General features: G+C 42.8%; 1 protein-coding gene across 1 annotated transcript in view; it reads right to left on the reverse strand.

Moving 5' to 3' along the window:
- LOC138854998 (uncharacterized) overlaps window positions 1–23,984 on the reverse strand; it is a 289,676-nt gene that overhangs the window by 205,570 nt on the left and 60,122 nt on the right. The window contains exons 5-6 of the mRNA XM_070101513.1: window positions 17,872–17,890; window positions 4,337–4,408 (exon numbers count right to left, since the gene is read on the reverse strand). Of these exons, the coding sequence (XP_069957614.1) occupies window positions 4,337–4,408; window positions 17,872–17,890 (91 nt within the window). The remainder of the gene's footprint in view (window positions 1–4,336; window positions 4,409–17,871; window positions 17,891–23,984) is intronic.

Here is a 23,984-nt window from a genome sequence, read left to right on the forward strand (position 1 = left end):
CGGAGCTGACTTATAATCAGCTATCCACCATCCTACAGCCGTTCTCCAGTTATCACCCCACCAAAGTTTCATTTTGGTTCACGACTGGCGACTCTACTGCTTTGGAAGGGTTATGGTTGTTAGGGCATCCTAGTACCTGGGTTCTTCGGTATCCCTACTCATGTTGGTGTTACTCTCTATATACTTAGTGTTACAACAGTCACGTCCACCTGTAGACCACCTCGCCCACGCTCCTCGTCATAAACAAAGGCTCAGCGTTTCTAACCATCGTGCCCAGAACACTGGCACAGCATCGCTATATTAATAATTAATTGTGTACATATAAGCTTTGAGTCTCTAATTATTTATATATTTCAATTGTCCATTCTTTGCTTAAGGTAGGATTATTTTCATTACCACCAGCTGCATAATCTCACACCCAGTCACTCTTCATTCAGTCACCACCCACACCAGGCCACTGACACACAAGCCAAAGCAAAATAGGTTTTACTCCTTGGCTAGTTGTTATTGATCAGTACCACTCGTTTCATGGGTACAATAATATAATATACTGCTTGTTGAGCTAATACACAAACAGAGAGTAGAATGAAATTAGCTCAGAGGCGTCCACCCCACCGTATTTCCTTCGATGGCGAGTACAACATCTACCTCGGCAAGATGCACCATTGTTCTTCAAACACTTCCTATGAATGTTGAAAAAAGATTTTGTCGGCTTTGGGCACTTCGATGACAACTGGAGGTACTAAAAAGACTTCATAGCAAAATATTTTACTCTAAAAATTCACTTGACGATTTCATGATAACATTCAATGGAAACATGTTTATCCTAAATCTCCTGAGTGGGAGATAGAAATCTGAGATCTTCAATATTCCACAGTGTATTAATTAGTAATTGAGATGATAGCTACGAATGCTTCTTGACACTATCAATTAAATTTAGCTCATGAACGACAGCGCTGCAAGAGGGTATTGATGTACTCCCACAGTTTAACTCATCAATCAACAAAAATGTGACCCACAAGTAATACCACCAGACAGTCGTACATAAACAAAAATGTGACCCACAAGTAATACCACCAGACAGTCGTACATAAACAAAGATGTGACCCACTAGTAATACCACCAGACAGTCGTACATAAACAAAGATGTGACCCACAAGTAATACCACCAGGCAGTCGTACATAAACAAAGATGTGACCCACTAGTAATACCACCAGACAGTCGTACATAAACAAAGATGTGACCCACAAGTAATACCACCAGACAGTCGTACATAAACAAAGATGTGACCCACAAGTAATACCACCAGACAGTCGTACATAAACAAAGATGTGACCCACAAGTAATACCACCAGGCAGTCGTACATAAACAAAGATGTGACCCACTAGTAATACCACCAGACAGTCGTACATAAACAAAGATGTGACCCACAAGTAATACCACCAGACAGTCGTACATAAACAAAGATGTGACCCACAAGTAATACCACCAGACAGTCGTACATAAACAAAGATGTGACCCACAAGTAATACCACCAGGCAGTCGTACATAAACAAGGATGTGACCCACAAGTAATACCACCAGACAGTCGTACATAAACAAGGATGTGACCCACAAGTAATACCACCAGACAGTCGTACATAAACAAAGATGTGACCCACAAGTAATACCACCAGACAGTCGTACATAAACAAAGATGTGACCCACTAGTAATACCACCAGACAGTCGTACATAAACAAAGATGTGACCCACAAGTAATACCACCAGACAGTCGTACATAAATAAAGATGTAACCCACAAGTAATACCACCAGACAGTCGTACATAAACAAGGATGTGACCCACAAGTAATACCACCAGACAGTCGTACATAAACAAAGATGTGACCCACAAGTAATACCACCAGACAGTCGTACATAAACAAAGATGTGACCCACTAGTAATACCACCAGACAGTCGTACATAAACAAAGATGTGACCCACAAGTAATACCACCAGACAGTCGTACATAAACAAAGATGTGACCCACAAGTAATACCACCAGGCAGTCGTACATAAACAAAGATATGACCCACAAGTAATACCACCAGACAGTCGTACATAAACAAAGATGTGACCCACAAGTAATACCACCAGACAGTCGTACATAAACAAAGATGTGACCCACAAGTAATACCACCAGACAGTCGTACATAAACAAAGATGTGACCCACAAGTAATACCAACAGGCAGTCGTACATAAACAAAGATGTGACCCACAAGTAATACCACCAGACAGTCGTACATAAACAAAGATGTGACCCACAAGTAATACCACCAGACAGTCGTACATAAACAAAGATGTGATCCACAAGTAATACCACCAGGCAGTCGTACATAAACAAAGATGTGACCCACAAGTAATACCACCAGACAGTCGTACATAAACAAAGATGTGCCCCACTAGTAATACCACCAGACAGTCGTACATTAACAAAGATGTGACCCACAAGTAATACCACCAGGCAGTCGTACATAAACAAAGATGTGACCCACAAGTAATACCACCAGACAGTCGTACATAAACAAAGATGTGACCCACAAGTAATACCACCAGGCAGTCGTACATAAACAAAGATGTGACCCACAAGTAATACCACCAGACAGTCGTACATAAACAAAGATGTGACCCACTAGTAATACCACCAGACAGTCGTACATAAACAAAGATGTGACCCACAAGTAATACCACCAGACAGTCGTACATAAACAAAGATGTGACCCACAAGTAATACCACCAGACAGTCGTACATAAACAAAGATGTGACCCACAAGTAATACCACCAGGCAGTCGTACATAAGCAAAGATGTGACCCACAAGTAATACCACCAGACAGTCGTACATAAACAAAGATGTGACCCACAAGTAATACCACCAGACAGTCGTACATAAACAAAGATGTGACCCACAAGTAATACCACCAGACAGTCGTACATAAACAAAGATGTGACCCACAAGTAATACCACCAGGCAGTCGTACATAAGCAAAGATGTGACCCACAAGTAATACCACCAGACAGTCGTACATAAACAAAGATGTGACCCACAAGTAATAACACCAGACAGTCGTACATAAACGAAGATGTGACCCACAAGTAATACCACCAGACAGTCGTACATAAACAAAGATGTGACAAACAAGTAATACCACCACTCAGTCGTACATAAACAAAGATGTGACCCACAAGTAATACCACCAGACAGTCGTACATAAACAAAGATGTGACCCACAAGTAATACCACCAGACAGTCGTACATAAACAAAGATGTGACCCACAAGTAATACCACCAGACAGTCGTACATAAACAAAGATGTGACCCACAAGTAATACCACCAGACAGTCGTACATAAACAAAGATGTGACCCACTAGTAATACCACCAGACAGTCGTACATAAACAAAGATGTGACCCACAAGTAATACCACCAGGCAGTCGTACATAAACAAAGATGTGACCCACAAGTAATACCACCAGACAGTCGTACATAAACAAAGATGTGACCCACAAGTAATACCACCAGGCAGTCGTACATAAACAAAGATGTGACCCACAAGTAATACCACCAGACAGTCGTACATAAACAAAGATGTGACCCACTAGTAATACCACCAGACAGTCGTACATAAACAAAGATGTGACCCACAAGTAATACCACCAGACAGTCGTACATAAACAAAGATGTGACCCACAAGTAATACCACCAGACAGTCGTACATAAGCAAAGATGTGACCCACAAGTAATACCACCAGGCAGTCGTACATAAGCAAAGATGTGACCCACAAGTAATACCACCAGACAGTCGTACATAAACAAAGATGTGACCCACAAGTAATACCACCAGACAGTCGTACATAAACAAAGATGTGACCCACAAGTAATACCACCAGACAGTCGTACATAAACAAGAAAGTTCATGTCCTCTGCGTCAGACGCTTTATTCCTATAATTAATTAAACTTGTAAACTGTTGGTTATTTTTATCTTAATTTTCTTTATGAAAAGATACTGAAAATACTGGTTCTTATACCATATTTGTCAGTTAATTTGATTTATGCACCAATATTTAAATTTTGTTTGTATTTACTTCAGCTATAATTTAACTTAAATAACAAAAGAAGTCACAATACCGTGACTGGAACGATACACAAATAACCCGCACATAAAAGAGAGAAGCTTACGACGACGTTTCGGTCCGATTTGGACCATTTACAAAGTCACACTGTGACTTTGTAAATGATAGTTTTAATAACTCTAAGCTCGTTATCTCCACTTAACACTTGATATACACTTACCATCCCTGGTGGAGGCTGTGTTGTTGGCCACGAAAACTTTACTCTTGCTCACGCTGATCGGCTGTGTTGAGTCTGTAACGAGTAGCATTTGAATTACTTAAATATTGAAGACTGGAGAAGTGAATCATGACGTCAGACACTGACATCATGACTCACGGAATCGTAATGATACGATAGCAAACAATTCATACCACGGGCGGGGTTAGAACCCGCGATCAGTCATAAAACTCCAGACCTACCAGTGGCTAGAGCGTCGGTCTGGAGTTATGACTCTCTGATCGCGGGTTCTAACCCCTCCCTTGGTAGGGTCTGTTTACTCTGACAACAAGACGGTATTCAGGAGTGTACCGCAGATAAAACTGAAACAGCAACTAGAAGATCAGGCAGTTGAAGCATCAAAGACTGTGCAGAGGATTAAAAATTCTCAGGCAGAAAGAAATAATGAGCTGTAGTCTAGGAAGTGATAATATAGTGAAAATATTAATAGTAATATTTCCCCATGAACCGATTCTTTTATTAATAATTTTTTGGTCAATGTCTCCCTGTTCGAAGACAACTGAAAATTAACAAGGATAATAAACAACGGAAATAGAATTAGAACGTATAAAATGAACAAAAGATAACCTTTAAAAATTGTCACAAAATAGTTCATAGAATTTAATCGTAAGAATTGTATCTTCTTGATAACGTGAGAAGGTTAATAAGATCTAAAACTGAGTACAAACTCTGACAGGGTAAACAAACTAGGAGATGGATTCCGGGACGAACAGTTAACAGAGCATATAGATAAAGTCGAATAACTTCCCAACACATGCGCATTTGGTAAATATAAAATTTGTTTGAGAGTCGTAGGCTAGAGTGGGCAACACTCTAGCCTAATGACTCTCTCAAGCAAAAAACAAACACATGATAAACATTAACAAGATAATGAGGAAAGTGTTGAGGTTTGTAACAAGTCTTCTCGAGAATAAGAGGAATGGACTAACGAGAGTCTTCCTGAGACTGAGAGGACTGAACTAACGAGAGTTGTTCATTGACTAAGGGAAGGGAAATGAACTAACGAGAGTCGTCGTGAGACTAAGAGGAATGAACTAACGAGAGTTGTTCTGAGACTAAGGGAAGGGAATGAACTAACGAGAGTCGTCGTGAGACAAAGGGAGGGGAATGAACTAACGAGAGTCGTCGTGAGACAAAGGGAGGGGAATGAACTAACGAGAGTCGTCCTGAGACAAAGGGAGGGGAATGAACTAACGAGAGTTGTCCTGAGACTAAGGGAGGAGAATGAACTACCGAGAGTCTTCGTGAGACTAAGAGGAATGAACTACCGAGAGTCGTCCTGAGACTAAGGGAGGGGAATGAACTAACGAGAGTCTTCGTGAGACTAAGAGGAATGAACTACCGAGAGTCATCCCTAGACTAAGAAGAATGAACTAACGAGAGTCTTCGTGAGACTAAGAGGAATGAACTAACGAGAGTCATCCCTAGACTAAGAAGAATGAACTAACGAGAGTCTTCGTGAGACTAAGAGGAATGAACTAACGAGAGTCATCCCTAGACTAAGAAGAATGAACTAACGAGAGTCTTCGTGAGACTAAAAGGAATAAACTAACGAGAGTTGTCCTGAGACTAAGAGGAATGAACTATGGAAGACAAAATGAATTGGACATGATAATATTCCAAGAGCAAAGGAGCGAATGACGTGAAAAAGCATATACTCTACAGTTGGGGAAAAAAGTTCCTGAACACTCTCCAGGGCAGAAATAATATTTGGCAACTCAGACTTAGTAAACAGAGGAGTAAAGAGTTTCCTGAAGGGATTAGCGCAGCTTTTACCGACGATGGTGATTAACTGACAAACTTAATTACCAGTACTTTGTGTGTAACTATGTAAAAATAGATTTATGAATAATATATAAATTAATTACGGTTCGGATATCATATCTATGATTTTAAAAATATTAAAAATATTCCCCTCAAGGAAGGTTCCTTGATGTTGGTGAGGGGCTCTTGATTTAGGGAATTGGATCTGTGCTCCAGTTCCCCGAATTAAGCCTGAATGCCTTCCACATCCCCCCCCCCCCAGGCGCTGTATAATCCTCCGGGTTTAGCGCTTCCCCTTTGATTATAATAATAATAATTAAAAAATATTTGAAAATGTGAACGAATATATTGTAAGCGAAGTGTTACTGTCATATTGTTGCATGCACAAATTGTCGCTTGCCTTATTCGGCAAGAAGAGCTTTGCTGTTTAAGCCAAAATCTAAATTTTTACCTAAATGGCACGGCATATATATCTTTCAAGAAACCGGCCGTATCCCACCGAGGCAGAGTGGCCCAAAAAGACAACCGAAAGTTTCACTTTTTAATGTTAGTAATGTATACAGGAGGAGTTACTAGCCCTTTGCTCCCGGCATTTTAGTCGCCTCTTACGACATGTATGGCTTAGGGAGGGAAAAAAAATATATATTTATTTACTCAGAATTTGAAACGTACATACACAACGGTTTTATTAAGAAACAACTTAGTGGAATATTGTTTTAAATTATTTACTATACAAATTAACAGTAGTCTGTAATATATAGATCTAGTCCATCATAATTTTGATTTGATGAGTAGATATCCTCTTTAACGGGGGTTCCTTGTCTTGGTAAAGAGGCTCTAGATCTGAGGAATTGGACTTTTTGATCTTCTTCCTCAGACCGAATTTAATTACCCCCAAATACCCCCCTCCCTATCCCATCCTCCCCATCCCTCCTTTTTTCCCCTTTCCTCCCCCTCCCATCCCTCCCTTTTCCCCTATCCCATTTGTAGTTTATGGGATCCTCTCCTCTGGCATTACGGTTTCTAGGAAGGGGGAAGTGTGCCGGGGTTCAACGCACTCTGTGAGGCTCCTCGGGAGTGGTGTAGTTTTCCGTGGAATCTGTATCATCTGGAGGCACCCTGTTCTCTTCCCGGATTTCCAGGAGGGAGGGCGGTGTGTCCTGCAGGTGACGGGTGTATTTCCAGAGGCTGCTTGTTGGTTCTGGGAGGTGGCAGCCGAAGGAGGTACGTTTTGTGGCGGGTATCCGACCGCCCTCTATTCTATCTTCCGAGGTGGTTCTGTAGATGTGAGGTTGCTATCCCGGAGTGCTGGTTTACTGGCGTGAAGGGTAGGGTATGGCACGAGTTTCTTGCTGCATCTGCACTGCTGGCGTTACTGAGGTCCTCTTGGATGAAGGCGGGAACTTACTACCCGTTCATGTCTTCTAGTAACTGTCCCTCTTCTTTTTTTTCTATCCTTCTTTCTTTTTATCTTTAAAATAATAATAAGAAAGAAGTGCCCTTTTTAGTTACTTCATCCTGTTCTGACCTAGCTTCGTTATTGGACCATTCTCCAGATTTCTCTCATACCCCTGTACCTCTTGCTGGTGACACATCATCACCTGCTCCCATTTCTTCTAGTGACTCTACCTCTTGCAAGTCTTTAACTGTGCCTCCATCTTCCACAAATATGGTGCGACAGTTTTCGGATCGCCCCCCTGCCTTAGGTCTTGTCGCCCGTGGTCTTATGCTTAAAAATTCCAGACCATTTGGTGATGACAGTTCTTTGATTTCTACTCATTCCACCCAGAAACGACCTACACGACACCACTTCCTTCACGCACCATGTTTACAATTACACAGTGGATCAAATTCTTTTCCTCACAATCGACGTCTCCAACTGATTATCTTTCAGACCACAGTATTGGTAAAGCTCTTTTATGACACGTTGGCCAAAATATATCCTTCCACGCTCTTCGGAGCAGTGGAATCAAGACCAAGCTCATGATCTTTCCCATCTTACATCCATTGATAATGTTCCTATCAAAGTTCACAAGCACGCTACTCTCAGTTCTTGCTATGGTATGGTGGTCATACCGTGTACCAATGTACAGTGTGATTTTCTGTCTTGCGGTGACGATATTTTAGAACAATTAGCCCTTCAGTACCTTCCGATTCTCAGGGTAGATATATATGTCCTACCCTCTCGCGGGGGGAGACACCTTTCCAGTAATGTCGCCCGCTTAATCATTGACTGTCATGAACTCCCGTCCTCCGTTTATATCACGGGACATTGCCTAGGGGTCCGTAAAATGGTCCCTACACCTCACCTCTTTGGACATCTCGCTAAATACTGCAGGTCTGCGGCGAACTTGTCTCCTAAGCTCATGTCTCTTTGCATTTCTCCGCTGCTTACAATTTCCCAACAGTTCTCCTTTTCGGCCTCGGTGCCTAGTTCTCACCACCTTTCTAACTCTCAAACGAAGGAGGTTAACCCCCCAAATATGGTGATCTCTTCTCCTGTTCCCCGCTAGTGTGGTCTCCTCATCCCCTCTTCCCCAGTTCCCTTCCAGCCTCCTTCCTTTCCTGTTCCACCATTCTTACTTCTACTACTTATTCCCAACCTATTCGAAGCCCCCGTTGGCAATCTGGAAGAGCATATTTTGGACTGACATTCTCATCTTACCGTTTTTTGTGGGGAGCTTTCTTCTTCATCTATTGATGAGCTGGTGAGCCAATTTTCAACCTTAGTTTTGACTTCAGCATCACGTTCTATTTCTCAAACTTCAGGCAGGCATTCTCAAACATGTGTGCCTTGGTGGTCTCCTTCATGTGCTCATGCAGTGCGTTTGAAACGTTCTGCATGGGGCCATTATCGATATAATCGGACCGCAGATCGTCTTTTGGAATTTAAGCGGGCAAGGGCAGTCGCTCGCTGCGTCATACGTGATGCTAAATGCACTTGTTGGTAAGACTACTTTTCTACAGTTGCTTCGACTCTCCCTATGTGTGCGGTTCGGAAGAAGGTACGGAAGTTGTGTAGCAAGGACACTCCGGACCCAGTTTCCGTTTTACAGGTTGCTTGTGTTAGTGATGTGGAACCTCTTGAATTTGCCATGGAAATCGGGATTTATCTTGTCTGTGTCTCCCATGATTCTTGATTTTCTATTATATCGCCAGTTGATATGGAAACCTCACATTTCATTTTCGTAGGCAGCTTGCCATGGTCGGTTGAACCTCCTTAAAATTCTTGCGAATTGTTAGTGGGGAGCAGATCGCGGGACTCTACTCAGTTTGCATTCCGCCCTAGTCTCGTCAAAGCTGGATTATGGCGACCAAGTCTATTCTACGGCTTCTCCTACAACTCATTCGAAGTTATATCCCCTTTATTATCAGAGTCTACGTTTATGTGTTGGTGCCTTTCGTTCATCCCCTCTTGAAAGCCTCTATGCAGAGGCGAATGTTCCTTCCGATCGTCGCAATGGCCAATGCCTTTGTTACTTTGTCCACTCTCATGTCCTTCGAGTTCCTTCTACGTATAGGATGGTATCAGACCTTAGTAGAGGCCCGTTATTTGATCGGCGCCCCGGCTTACTCCGTCCGTTTTCTCTGTCTTCACTCACTCCTGTCTTCTCTCCAGTTGCCTCCTTTGTTTGTTCATGTAGCTTCTGCTATTCCCCTTTCCCTTTGGGAGGTTTCGAAGGCTCGTGTTAGTTCTTCCCGACTGCTGTGCGCCAAAGTTCTCCTACCTACGGCTGCTTCTCGCTCTCTTTTTCTAGATCACTTTGGGTCACATGCTCATGCCGTTGCTGTTCATACAGATGGTTCTAAATCTTTTTGATGGTGTTGGGTTCCCAGAGGTGCTCCCTAACGATGTTCAAGGTCATTTGTTAGACTCAACTAGTATTTTTACTACCTAAATGTATGCGATCCTCATAGCGGTTCTCCGTATTACACGTATGTCTCTTCCAGCGTTTGTGATCGTTTCGTATTCCCTCAGTGCTTTACAGGCCATTAAAGAATTTGATTCCCCTCATCCATTGATCCTGGTATTCAGCTTTGGTTGCTCCATGCGGCTAGCACAAAGATGTCGTTTTCTGTTGGGTCCCTGGACGCATTGATGTGCAGGGTAATGAACAGGTGGACGTTACTTTGCGGTCGGCGGTGCATGATCTTCCGGTTTCCTGTAGAGGTATTCCATTCAGGGATTATCTTACCTTCATCTCTACCCGTCTTCGCAACCGTCGGCAACAACAGTGGTCGGACATGTACCATAACAAACTGCGCTCTATTAAACCGCTTATGGGTATGTGGTCATCTTACCACTGTTGATGCACTTGGGAGACTGTGCTCTCCCATCTCAGCATCGGCCATACTCGCCATACCCATGTGTATCTCATGGAACGACACCTTATTCCTCTCTGAGAGGTTTGATGGGTCCCTATATCGGTTCTTCACTTTCTTGTGGGTTGTCCAGTTTATCAGCGAGCTCGCAGGATTTACCTCCACCGACGCCACCGCCCTACTTCGCTTACCTTATCTTCCCTTCTTGCAGACGGTCCTGCCTTTGACTTATGATCACTGTTTGACTTCGTCAGCAACGGCTTTACTATACGAACTTCGACACATAGCCCCTAACGTCCCTTCCAACCCTTTTCTCCCCTCATGTCTGATCCCCTCTCCATATAAATGTACATCGCCCTGGTACTATTTTCTGCCGCACTGCACTGCATGACTCTTGTCAGTTTAGTGCTTTATTTAATTACAATAACATGAGTAGATATGGCTGGTGTATGGTGATAATGGACCTGATATCAGTCATAATACTTCCCAACAATACATTAGGATACCTTTTCAAATAACTGAGTTTTTATCAAATTGGATGCAATATCCAAATGGCGATAAATTCATATATGCATTCATAAATCTATTTTTATGTAGATGCACAGAAAGTGCAGGCAAAAAAAAAATTTCAACCTGTCACCATCATTACAATCTGTGATAATTCATTCATGAAAAATTTTTACTCCTGTGTTTACTACCTGGGGTTTACCTGGAGAGGGTTTCGAGGGTCAACGCCCCCGCGGCCCGGTCTGAGATCAGGCCTCATGGCGGGTCATGATCTGATCAACCAGGCTGTTACTGCTGGCCGCACGCAAGCTGACGTACGAACCGCAGCCCGGTTGGTCAAGTACTGACTTTAGGTGCCTGTCCAGTGCCTTCTTGAAGACAGCCAGGGGTCTATTGGTAATCCCCCTTATGTAGGCTGGGAAGCAGTTGAACAGTCTTGGGCCCCGGACACTTATTGTGTTATCTCTCAGTGTACCCATGGCACCCCTGCTTTTCATCGAGGGAATGTTGCATCTCCTGCCGAGTCTTTTGCTTTCATAGGGAGTGATTTTCGTGGGCAGTTTGGTACCAATCCCTCCAGGACCTTCCAAGTGTATATTATCATGTATCTGTCACGCCTGCATTCGAGGGAATACAGATCAAGAATCTTCAACCGTTCCCAGTAGTTTAGGTGCCTTTTCGTACTTAAGCTGTATAGCCCTTGTGGCTTAGCGCTTCTTTTTGATTATAATAATAATTTTCGTACTTAAGTGTGCCATGAAAGTTCTTTGTACACTCTCCAGGTCTGCAATGTCGCCAGCCTTGAAGGGGGCCGTTAGTGTACAGCAGTATTCCAGCCTAGAAAGCACAAGCGATATGAAGAGAATCATGGGCTTAGCGTCCCTAGTTTTGAAGGTTCTCATTATCCATCCTATCATTTTCGTAGCAGATGAAGAAGACACATTGTTGTGGTCTTTGATGGCGAGATCCTCTGACATTATCACTCCCAAGTCATTCACATTACCTGTCTTCCCTATTGCTTGGTTAGAATTTGTCGTATACCCTGATACATTTTTAATTTCTTCAAGTTTCCCATATCTGAGTAGTTGAAATTTCTCCTCGTTGAACTTCATATTGTTTTGAGTGGCCCATTCGAAGATTTGGTTGATGTCCGCTTGGAGTCTCGCGGTGTCTTCGATGGAGGTCACTGCCATGGTCGTCTGGGATGTCATCAGTAAATGAAGACACGGAGCTAAGGTTTACATCTCTGTCTATGTCAGAAATGAGGATGAGAAATAGAATGAGAGCAAGTACTGTGCCTTGTGCCATGGTCACACTTGTCGAAAGCTTTTGCAAAGTCTGTGTATACTTCATCTGTATTTTATTTATCCTCTACAGTATCCAGGACCTTGTCATAGTGGTCCAGTAGCTGGGACAGGCAGGAGCGACCTGCTCTAAACCCGTGTTGCCCTGGGTTGTGTAACTGATGGGTATCTAGGTGGTTGACTATCTTGCTTCTTAGAACCCTCTCAAAGATTTTTAATGATATAGGGTGTTAGTGCTATCGGACTGTAGTTTTTTTGCAATTGCTTTACTGCCACCTTTGTGGAATGGAGCTATGTCTGTTGTTTTTAGTGTGTGTGGGATGACCCCTGTGTCCATGCTCCCTCTCCATAAAATGCTGAAGACACGCGATAGGGGCTTCTTGCAGTTCTTGATGAACACGGAGTTCCATGAGTCTGGACCTGGGGCAGAGTGCATGGGCATGTCATTTATTGCCTCTTCAAAGTCATATGGATTTAGAATAATATCCGAGATTTTTGAGATGACCAAATTTTGGGTTTCATTCATAAAGAATTCATTTGGATTGCCGACCCTTAGTCTGGGCAGTGGCTCGCTGAACACTGAGTCATATTGTGACTTTAGTATCTCACTCATTTCTTGGCTGTCGTCTGTGTATGTCCCATCCCGCCTAAGCAGGGACCCAATACTGGATGTTTTTTTACCTTAGATTTGGCATAAGAAAAGAAGTGGGTTTTTTCTATTTCCTTTATGGTTTTTAGTTCTTCCTGTGATTCTTGTCTCCTGTGAGATTCCTTCAGCTTAAGTTCGATATTTGCAATTTCATCGACTAGTGCCTCCCTTCGTATTTCAGATATATTGGCTCCACTGAGCAGCTCTGTGACTCTTCGCCTTCGTCTCTATAGGGAACGTATCTCCCTTTCTAGTTTACACCTTTTCTTTCTTTTTCTTGTAATAAAGTTGGTAGAATTACCGACAATATGTAAAGTAAAAGGACACAAGTGCAACTAATGTGACATTTATTGTGGCAACGTTTCGCTCTCCTGGAGCTTTATCAAGCCATTACAAACAATACATGGACACAGAGGGTATATAAAGGCTCAGAGTGAGGTGAATACTAGTGAGGTACCATTTCGATGTTCACTAGTGGTAGTAGTAGTAGTGGTAGTGACAAAAGTAATACAATATGGTAGAGCAATTAATTCGTACATGAGTAAAAGGATATAAAAGCTATTACTTGGGTAACATAAAAATAGGTTGGACAAATATAAACTCGAATGAGGCAGCTTGTTTCAGTGTTCACTCTCTGTGCTTTGTGTAGTATGACAGGAGAGACTATGTGATGGCAGGGTTTACTGTTTTCAGGAGGATTCTTGCTAAGACTTCGGAGATGGTGAAGCTGCCGTTGTTTTGTTTAATTGTATTCGAAACAGCGATCAGTGCTGATTCGAGGCACTTGCGTCTGCGGAAATTAGTTTCTTTGATCTCTAATTGGGCGTCTCTGAATTTCATGAGATGATTGGAGGAATTTCGGTGTTGTACACAGGCGTTGTTCAGGTTATCGTTCCTACATGCGTAAATGTGTTCATTGAGGCGGGTGTCGAGGTTTCTGGCTGTTTCACCTACGTAAATCTTGTCACAGCCTCCACAGGGTATAGTGTAAACTCCTGCATTGACTGGTTCGTGGTGCTTGGATTTTGTCCTGGTTATATCCTTTATTGAAGTGCTAGAAGCGATGGCGACTCTGGTGTTAGCTTGTGAAAGTGCTTTTGAGACGTTCAGTGCAACCTGACTGTTGGGAAGAATTATAACTTTGCTGGGAGTGGTGTTGATGCGTGGAGAATTTATGATCTGAAGAGCTCTTTTCTTGCAGTCTTTGATGAAAAAAGAAGGAAAATGTAACTCTGTGAATGTTTGGTGAATGTATGTACACTCCTCGTCAAGAAACTCAGGACTACAAATTCGGTATGCTCTTAGGAAAAACCCGATGATGATGCCTCTTTTGGTCTTGGTATCTTGACTGGAATAGAAGTGTGTGAGATCATTTTTATTGGTGGGTTTCCGATAAACTTGAAATCTTAGGTTGTTGTCTACTTTGTGAATGAGGACGTCGAGGAAAGGTAGCTTGTCATTGGACTCTTCTTCTAGTGTAAACTGGATCGCCGGTTCAACTGCGTTGAGCCTTGCCTGAAGATCCCGTACATCAAAACGTTTTGGAGTTATTACGAGGACATCGTCCACGTAACGTAACCAAGTGACGCTTGAAGGGATGATGTTGGCGAAGTGTTCGGACTCTAGGTGTTCCATGTATAAGTTGGCTAGGACGGCACTGATGGGGGACCCCATTCCCATGCCGTAGGTTTGTTTGTAGAGCTTGTTATTGAAAGAAAAACAGTTGAAATTAACACAAAGTTCAATTAAGTCAACAAAATCTCCGGGAGGTAGAGGAAGATTAAGGTCCTGATTGACTTTACGTCGTAGAACCTCGATGGCTTTTTTTGGTAGGTACTTTTGTGAAGAGGGAAGTCACATCCAAACTGCTTAGTTTCTTGTTACGGATGGAGAGGTTACGGATGCGGTTGAGAAGGTCACCTGAGTGTTTAAGATGAGCGGGGCTGATGGTCCCCAGAAGGCAGGAAAGATGTTTGGCAAGAACTCCGGCTAGTTTGTGTGGAGCACTGCCTATTCCTGACGTGATTGGTCTGAGAGGAATATTGTGTTTATGGGTCTTGGGTAAACCATACATGTGTGCTGGTTTAGGGTTGCTTGGTAACAAGTACAGAAGTTTCTTCCCTTCTCTAGTGCGTTTGAGTATTTGTCTGGTTTTGTATAGAAAATCTTTGGTGAGCGTCTCCCACTGTTGAGTGCTGATGGGTTCGTATGTAGATTGATCATTCAAAAGGTCCATCATTTTAGTGTTGTAGTCACTGGTGTTGAGGATGACGACTCCACCTCCTTTGTCGGCGGTGGTGACGATAATGTTGGGGTCGTCGGCGAGGTTCTTAAGGGCAGTGATGTATCGTCTAGGAAGATTAGAAGTAGAAGGTTCACATAAAGCTGCAGTGAGAAGGCCCTGTATATAACCCTTCTGGAAGTTGCTGTCACTGTGTCTATGGTTCCTGGTAACTGGATTAAGTTGATAGTTAGGTTTGCGTATGTTGGTGGTAAATTTGAGACCCAGACTCAGTGCTTGTTTTTCGTAGTCGGTTAAGGTGCGTGACGATAAGTTGTTTATCAGGGATTCACGTCCCATTTCCTTCCATCGACTGTTAGAGCAGAGGTACTGAAGTTTGCGATTGAGTTTGATCTTCTGTTGGAGGTTAGCTGTGGTGACTGTGCTGAGAATATGCTCAGCAGTGTGTTGGTCAATCTGAAGATTGGCCCTCATATTCCTTGCAGTTTCAAAGGTTTCCTTAGCGATGTTAGAAAGTTCTTCGGCACATTCAGTTAAGTAAGCCTGGGTAGCTGGAGAGAAGGGGTGCTTGGAGTTGGAGAGTTGTGCAGGAGTAGACTTAGGGATCACCTTCTCTGCCAGGCAATCTTGTAGGAAGTTGTGTCTGTTGCGATAGCTGTGAGCACGAAGAAGGGTGTCCAAATAACGTCTGCATGAAACGTCCATTATGTTGCGGAGTCCGACAGATTGTAATAAAGTTGGTAGAATTACCGACAATATGTAAAGTAAAAGGACACAAGTGCAACTAATGTGACATTTATTGTGGCAACGTTTCGCTCTCCTGGAGCTTTATCAAGCCATTACAAACAATACATGGACACAGAGGGTATATAAAGGCTCAGAGTGAACAACGCCTGTGTACAACACCGAAATTCCTCCAATCATCTCATGAAATTCAGAGACGCCCAATTAGTGATCAAAGAAACTAATTTCCGCAGACGCAAGTGCCTCGAATCAGCACTGATCGCTGTTTCGAATACAATTAAACAAAACAACGGCAGCTTCACCATCTCCGAAGTCTTAGCAAGAATCCTCCTGAAAACAGTAAACCCTGCCATCACATAGTCTCTCCTGTCATACTACACAAAGCACAGAGAGTGAACACTGAAACAAGCTGCCTCATTCCAGTTTATATTTGTCCAACCTATTTTTATGTTACCCAAGTAATAGCTTTTATATCCTTTTACTCATGTACGAATTAATTGCTCTACCATATTGTATTACTTTTGTCACTACCACTACTACTACTACCACTAGTGAACATCGAAATGGTACCTCACTAGTATTCACCTCACTCTGAGCCTTTATATACCCTCTGTGTCCATGTATTGTTTGTAATGGCTTGATAAAGCTCCAGGAGAGCGAAACGTTGCCACAATAAATGTCACATTAGTTGCACTTGTGTCCTTTTACTTTACATATTGTCGGTAATTCTACCAACTTTATTACAATCTGTCGGACACCGCAACATAATGGACATTTCATGCAGACGTTATTTGGACACCCTTCTTCGTGCTCACAGCTATCGCAACAGACACAACTTCCTACAAGATTGCCTGGCAGAGAAGGTGATCCCTAAGTCTACTCCTGCACAACTCTCCAACTCCAAGCACCCCTTCTCTCCAGCTACCCAGGCTTAATTAACTGAATTTGCCGAAGAACTTTCTAACATCGCTAAGGAAACCTTTGAAACTGCAAGGAATATGAGGGCCAATCTTCAGATTGACCAACACACTGCTGAGCATATTCTCAGCACAGTCACCACAGCTAACCTCCAACAGAAGATCAAACTCAATCGCAAACTTCAGTACCTCTGCTCTAACAGTCGATGGAAGGAAATGGGACGTGAATCCCTGATAAACAACTTATCGTCACGCACCTTAACCGACTACGAAAAACAAGCACTGAGTCTGGGACTCAAATTTACCACCAACATACGCAAACCTAACTATCAACTTAATCCAGTTACCAGGAACCATAGACACAGTGACAGCAACTTCCAGAAGGGTTATATACAGGGCCTTCTCACTGCAGCTTTATGTGAACCTTCTACTTCTAATCTTCCTAGACGATACATCACTGCCCTTAAGAACCTCGCCGACGACCCCAACATTATCGTCACCACCGCCGACAAAGGAGGTGGAGTCGTCATCCTCAACACCAGTGACTACAACACTAAAATGATGGACCTTTTGAATGATCAATCTACATACGAACCCATCAGCACTCAACAGTGGGAGACGCTCACTAAAGATTTTCTATACAAAACCAGACAAATACTCAAACGCACTAGAGAAGGGAAGAAACTTCTGTGCTTGTTACCAAGCAACCCTAAACCAGCACACATGTATGGTTTACCCAAGACCCATAAACACAATATTCCTCTCAGACCAATCACGTCAGGAATAGGCAGTGCTCCACACAAACTAGCCGGAGTTCTTGCCAAACATCTTTCCTGCCTTCTGGGGACCATCAGCCCCGCTCATCTTAAACACTCAGGTGACCTTCTCAACCGCATCCGTAACCTCTCCATCCGTAACAAGAAACTAAGCAGTTTGGATGTGACTTCCCTCTTCACAAAAGTACCTACCAAAAAAAGCCATCGAGGTTCTACGACGTAAAGTCAATCAGGACCTTAATCTTCCTCTACCTCCCGGAGATTTTGTTGACTTAATTGAACTTTGTGTTAATTTCAACTGTTTTTCTTTCAATAACAAGCTCTACAAACAAACCTACGGCATGGGAATGGGGTCCCCCATCAGTGCCGTCCTAGCCAACTTATACATGGAACACCTAGAGTCCGAACACTTCGCCAACATCATCCCTTCAAGCGTCACTTGGTTACGTTACGTGGACGATGTCCTCGTAATAACTCCAAAACGTTTTGATGTACGGGATCTTCAGGCAAGGCTCAACGCAGTTGAACCGGCGATCCAGTTTACACTAGAAGAAGAGTCCAATGACAAGCTACCTTTCCTCGACGTCCTCATTCACAAAGTAGACAACAACCTAAGATTTCAAGTTTATCGGAAACCCACCAATAAAAATGATCTCACACACTTCTATTCCAGTCAAGATACCAAGACCAAAAGAGGCATCATCATCGGGTTTTTCCTAAGAGCATACCGAATTTGTAGTCCTGAGTTTCTTGACGAGGAGTGTACATACATTCACCAAACATTCACAGAGTTACATTTTCCTTCTTTTTTCATCAAAGACTGCAAGAAAAGAGCTCTTCAGATCATAAATTCTCCACGCATCAACACCACTCCCAGCAAAGTTATAATTCTTCCCAACAGTCAGGTTGCACTGAACGTCTCAAAAGCACTTTCACAAGCTAACACCAGAGTCGCCATCGCTTCTAGCACTTCAATAAAGGATATAACCAGGACAAAATCCAAGCACCACGAACCAGTCAATGCAGGAGTTTACACTATACCCTGTGGAGGCTGTGACAAGATTTACGTAGGTGAAACAGCCAGAAACCTCGACACCCGCCTCAATGAACACATTTACGCATGTAGGAACGATAACCTGAACAACGCCTGTGTACAACACCGAAATTCCTCCAATCATCTCATGAAATTCAGAGACGCCCAATTAGTGATCAAAGAAACTAATTTCCGCAGACGCAAGTGCCTCGAATCAGCACTGATCGCTGTTTCGAATACAATTAAACAAAACTACGGCAGCTTCACCATCTCCGAAGTCTTAGCAAGAATCCTCCTGAAAACAGTAAACCCTGCCATCACATAGTCTTTCCTGTCATACTACACAAAGCACAGAGAGTGAACACTGAAACAAGCTGCCTCATTCGAGTTTATATTTGTCCAACCTATTTTTATGTTACCCAAGTAATAGCTTTTATATCCTTTTACTCATGTACGAATTAATTGCTCTACCATATTGTATTACTTTTGTCACTACCACTACTACTACTACCACTAGTGAACATCGAAATGGTACCTCACTAGTACTACACCTCACTCTGAGCCTTTATATACCCTCTGTGTCCATGTATTGTTTGTAATGGCTTGATAAAGCTCCCGGAGAGCGAAACGTTGCCACAATAAATGTCACATTAGTTGCACTTGTGTCCTTTTACTTTACGTTTCTTTTTCTTAATGGAATGTGTCTTGAGCAGACCTCTAAATCCACAGAATTCATATTTTCAAGGCAAATGTTTGGATCCGTGTTGTTTAATATATCTTCCCAACTTGTTTCATTTAGGACATGGTTTACTTGATCCCATTGTATGTTTATGTTATTGAAATTGAATTTCGCGATGAGACCTTCATGATTGCTCACATTTTGCTGGACAGGAGCCCTGTCCATTCATGTCTGTACCTCTATTGTGTTGTGATCTGAATGTATTGTCTTTGATACAGTTATATTACGAATCAGATCGTCATTGTTAGTGAAGATTAGGTCCAGCGTATTTTCTAGTCTTGTAAGCTCTACTATTTGCTGGTTTAAGTTGAATTTGGTGCAGAGATTTAATAGTTCATGTGTGTGAATTTTCTTCTGAGCTGCCTCCCGAGGTGATTTCTGCTAAAACATTGTTTGCTATACTCATCCATTTTAGGTGTCTCAAGATAAAGTCTCCTGGTAGTAAGATGTTTGGGGCAGGAGTTGTGAGATTTTTCAGACAGTGGTCAATTTTCTCGAGCTGCTCCTGGAATTGCTGGGAAGTTGCATCTGGAGGCTTGTATACTACCACAATGACAAGGTTAAATATCAAAATGGTATACAATACCGACAGGTTGGTAGATAAGATACATAGGCAACATTTAGGCAACTTCATTCCGAAACGTTTCGCCTACACAGTAGGCTTTTTCAGTCGAGTACAGAAAGTAGGCAGGAGCAGTAGAGATGTGAAAACGATGTAATCAGTCCATCACCCTTAAAGTCGTAGATTTGAGGTTGTCAGTCCCTCAGCCTGGAGAAGTTCTGTTCCAAAGTCTGGAACTATCTGAAGATCAAGCGACAGTGTTGAAACTTAAATACTGTCGGAAGGAGAGGTGCAGAGTAGTAGTAGTGAGAATGTAGCCACTGAGAGGTCACGTCCTTCTCAGATCAAACAATTCTCACTTGAAAAAGTTGTCCAATGTATTTTCTGTACCAAGATGCCATTGTGTTGAAGTGTTTGACAGAGTGAATATCGTCTTAATATCTCTACTGTTCCTGCCTACTTTCTGTATTCGACTGAAGAAGCCTACTGTGTAGGCGAAACGTTTCGGAATAAAGTTGTCTAAATGTTGCCTATGTGTCTTACCTACCAATGACAAGGTTTTCGTTTTCACTCTTCACCGCCCAAACATCAACTACATCACTTGAGGTGTTTAGTAGTTCTGTGCAAATGAGCGACTCTGTGACATACAGGCCAAACCTCCCCCCTCCCTTTGTTGCCTGTTTAATCTGTCGCATCGGGATCTGTCGCATATGGGATCCATCTTTCGTTGTCATAATGATCCTTTATGTGGGTCTCTGTGAATGCTGCAAACATTGCATTTGACTCCATGAGCAGTCCCTTGATGTAAGGAATTTTGTTGTTTTTTGACGGTTTTAGACCCTGTATGTTTGCAAAGACAAATATCGTTGTATTGGTGATATTTAGGGAGGTTTTATTTGCTGGTTCTAATATCTGTTGTTCTGGAGTGGAGGCCAATGTCCGTGTCTCTGCTCCAGAAGTGTTTTCAGTTGGTGTAGGATTATTGTCATTTCTTGCCAGTCTTCTTTCCCTTCTGGCCCTAGAAAACCTCTTTCCCTGGAGAGGTTGTGGCTCCTCTCTTTTGTTTTCCATAGTCTGGCTGGTCTGTGTCTTCTAGTCCCCTTTGGATGATGTGCCTGGCAGTGTACATTGTAGCATTTTCTTTCATTAATTGATGAGTGACACATTTCTGGGTGAAATAAGTTCCAAGAAATGAAGTTGCACTCTTCTGTTGTCATGTGGGTGCGGCATTTTTGGGGATGGCTCATAGGTGCATGTCTCACCTGTTTTACCAGATACACATTGATTGTAATTCTGTTTGCTAGGATTTATTGTAGCTGTGTTCGCTGCTGGTGCATTTATTTTTCCTGTTTCCTCCCTATCTTTCACCCCTGTATGGACATCAGTGCTTTCACCAGGTTTTGCTGGTAGTGTGTCGGTGCTATTCCCTGAGGCATCATCCCATTTTGATCCATCTCCAGCAGTATCTCTATTTTGAACCTCTGTGGACTGAATAACGTTGTCGTCACTGTCCTCCAGGACAACATTAGTACTCTCACGAGCATTGTCTTTTAAGACATCACTAGAACCCTCTGGATCACTGTCCTCGTTTTAAAAAACTGGGATAGTGAAATGGAGATTGATTAAAAGCACACCATCCAACATGGTTGGTGTTTACTAGGACTCATGTACTCTATGCCTTGTTTCATTCACTGGACAAACTGGTAAACCTCTGGAAACTGGATTAGCCCAGCACCAGTATTCAATCAGAACAGGTGAGTCGCATGGTGTCTTCAACTATATCTTTACTTGCATTCACCCTTTGGGGTGGACAGCTTCTCAAATCATTGTACCCAACAGTTCTGTCATGGAAATAAATGTAATTGAGTCTTTGCTCTTGAAATAGTATAGAAATGCCTTGTACAAATCAGGTCATGGGTTGTTCAAACTATCTAGTGGAGTCTACTGTGCACAATCGTAAGTAGGAGTGCTGTACAAAATCACTGTATTGCTTATTTTGCTACGGGACCTTGTCAGTATTGTGGGACGTTAGACCCTCTTCAAAGGGGCAGGGGGCTCTTGCCGAGGTGAAGAGGCTCTTGGTCTGAGGAATTTTACCTTTCAGTACTCTTCCTCCGACCGAACCTAATTACCCTCCACTCCCCTCCCCTTTCTCTGTCCCTTCCTTCACATCCCTCCCTCCCCATTGCTCCCCTTCTTCCCTTACCTTTCCTTTCCCTTTCCTATTTTGAGCCTTTGGGGTTCTTTTCTCAAGCATTCTAGTTCCTAGGTAGAGGGAAGGGTACTGTGGTCCATCTCACTCCATAGAGGTCCATGGTAGTGGTGTAGTTTGCCATGGAAACTGGATCACCTGGGGATGTCTCAGGTGTTTTTCAGGTGATGGGTGTATATCTGGAGGCTGCCTGTCGAATTCCGGGAGATGGTGACTGAAAGAGGTATGCTTTGTATCCGACTGCCCTCATTTGGTCCACTGAGGTATCTCTTTAGATGTGAGGTTGCTATCCCGGATTGCTGGTTTACTGACATCTGCAGGTCCTCTTGGGCACAAAGGGGATTTACAGCCCTTTCATTCCTCCAAGGAGTTATTCCTTTACGTTCTCCCCTTTTTTCGTTTTTCCTATTTTTTTTAAGAAAAAAGAAAAATGTGATATAACCATGAAGTCCCAGATCCATGAAACTGCTCATCCCAGGCCTTTTTCTGCTGATGCATCTTGTGCTGACACTATCTTCATTACTGGATCATTCTTTGGACCTTTCTAATGCATCTGTACCTTCTGCTGTTGACGTTTCGTCACCCTCTCCAGATACCGAGGTTCTGTCTGACTCCTTTAATACATCCGACCTCTGCACGTCTTTGACCATGCTTCCGGCTTCTCCCCCTATGGTGTGACGATTTTCAGATCGCCTGTCCATCTCAGGACAGACTATCTCCAGTCCCACACCTAAACGACCTGATTACAATACTACGATTACCTCTCACTCTGTCCAGAAAAGACCAGCACGACACTTACTGCCCTAACACGCTATATTTCAAAGTACACAATGGACTAAGTTTTTCACTCTGTAACCGACATCTCTTACTGATTGTCTTTCTGATCATAGCATCAGAAAGACCTTCCTGCGGCATGTTGTTTAAAATATTTCATTTCATGCTCTGAAGAGTCGTTCTCTTAAGAGCGATGCTCTTAAGAGTGCTACAAAATGCTAGCTAGGCTACCAATCTTTACTTTCTTACCTTCATCGACGATAATCCTGTCACAATTCGTAAACGCATTTCTCTCAGTTCTTGCAGTGGTACTGTAGTTCTGTCTCATACCATTGTTCAGCGTGATTTCGAGATATGTGATGCTGAAGTAACTTGAGCTCCAAGACTTCCCAATTTTCAAAGTGGACACTTGTGTACTACCTGCCAGCGGGCGAAGACACTTCCCCTGCAATGTAGCTCGCTTAACTTTTGACTGTCGAGAACTTTCATCGTTAGTTTATATTGCGGACATCGTCTCAAAGTCCGAGAGCTGTTCCCTACACCAGAACAGTGCAGAAATTGCTGGCGCTTTAGCCATATAGCGATAATTTTGCAGGTCCATGACAGAATGCCCAGTCTGTGGTGCTGCCTACCTTATAAATACATCTTGCAGACTGCCTACCTCTTGCAGGCTTATTCTTGTCATTGCCAAGTTTACCAATGAAAACGGGAAAGTCGTTGTCTGAAAGAGAAAGAATGTTTCACATATGCCATGGCAGTCTCTCATCTCCGACTCCAGGGAAGATTTCCATGACTTTCTTATTCTAAAGTTGTTAAGAGGCCTCCAACCTCGGTAGTGCTTACTTCCACGACCTCTTCTAGTTTCACAACTTCCTCAGTCATCTCTGTCTCTTTTCCACTCCTGGCTTCCAGAGTCCCTACCTCAATGCATCATACATTTCTTGAATCTTCATCTTCTCACTCGCATCTGTCTATGTCTACTTTTCTATGTCGTACTTCTCCAGAATCTAAAACGTCCCCAAAATTTAAATCTTCTTTAACTCTT

Source organism: Cherax quadricarinatus, chromosome 77, assembly GCF_038502225.1.
Source record: "Cherax quadricarinatus isolate ZL_2023a chromosome 77, ASM3850222v1, whole genome shotgun sequence".
NCBI lineage: Eukaryota > Metazoa > Arthropoda > Malacostraca > Decapoda > Parastacidae > Cherax > Cherax quadricarinatus.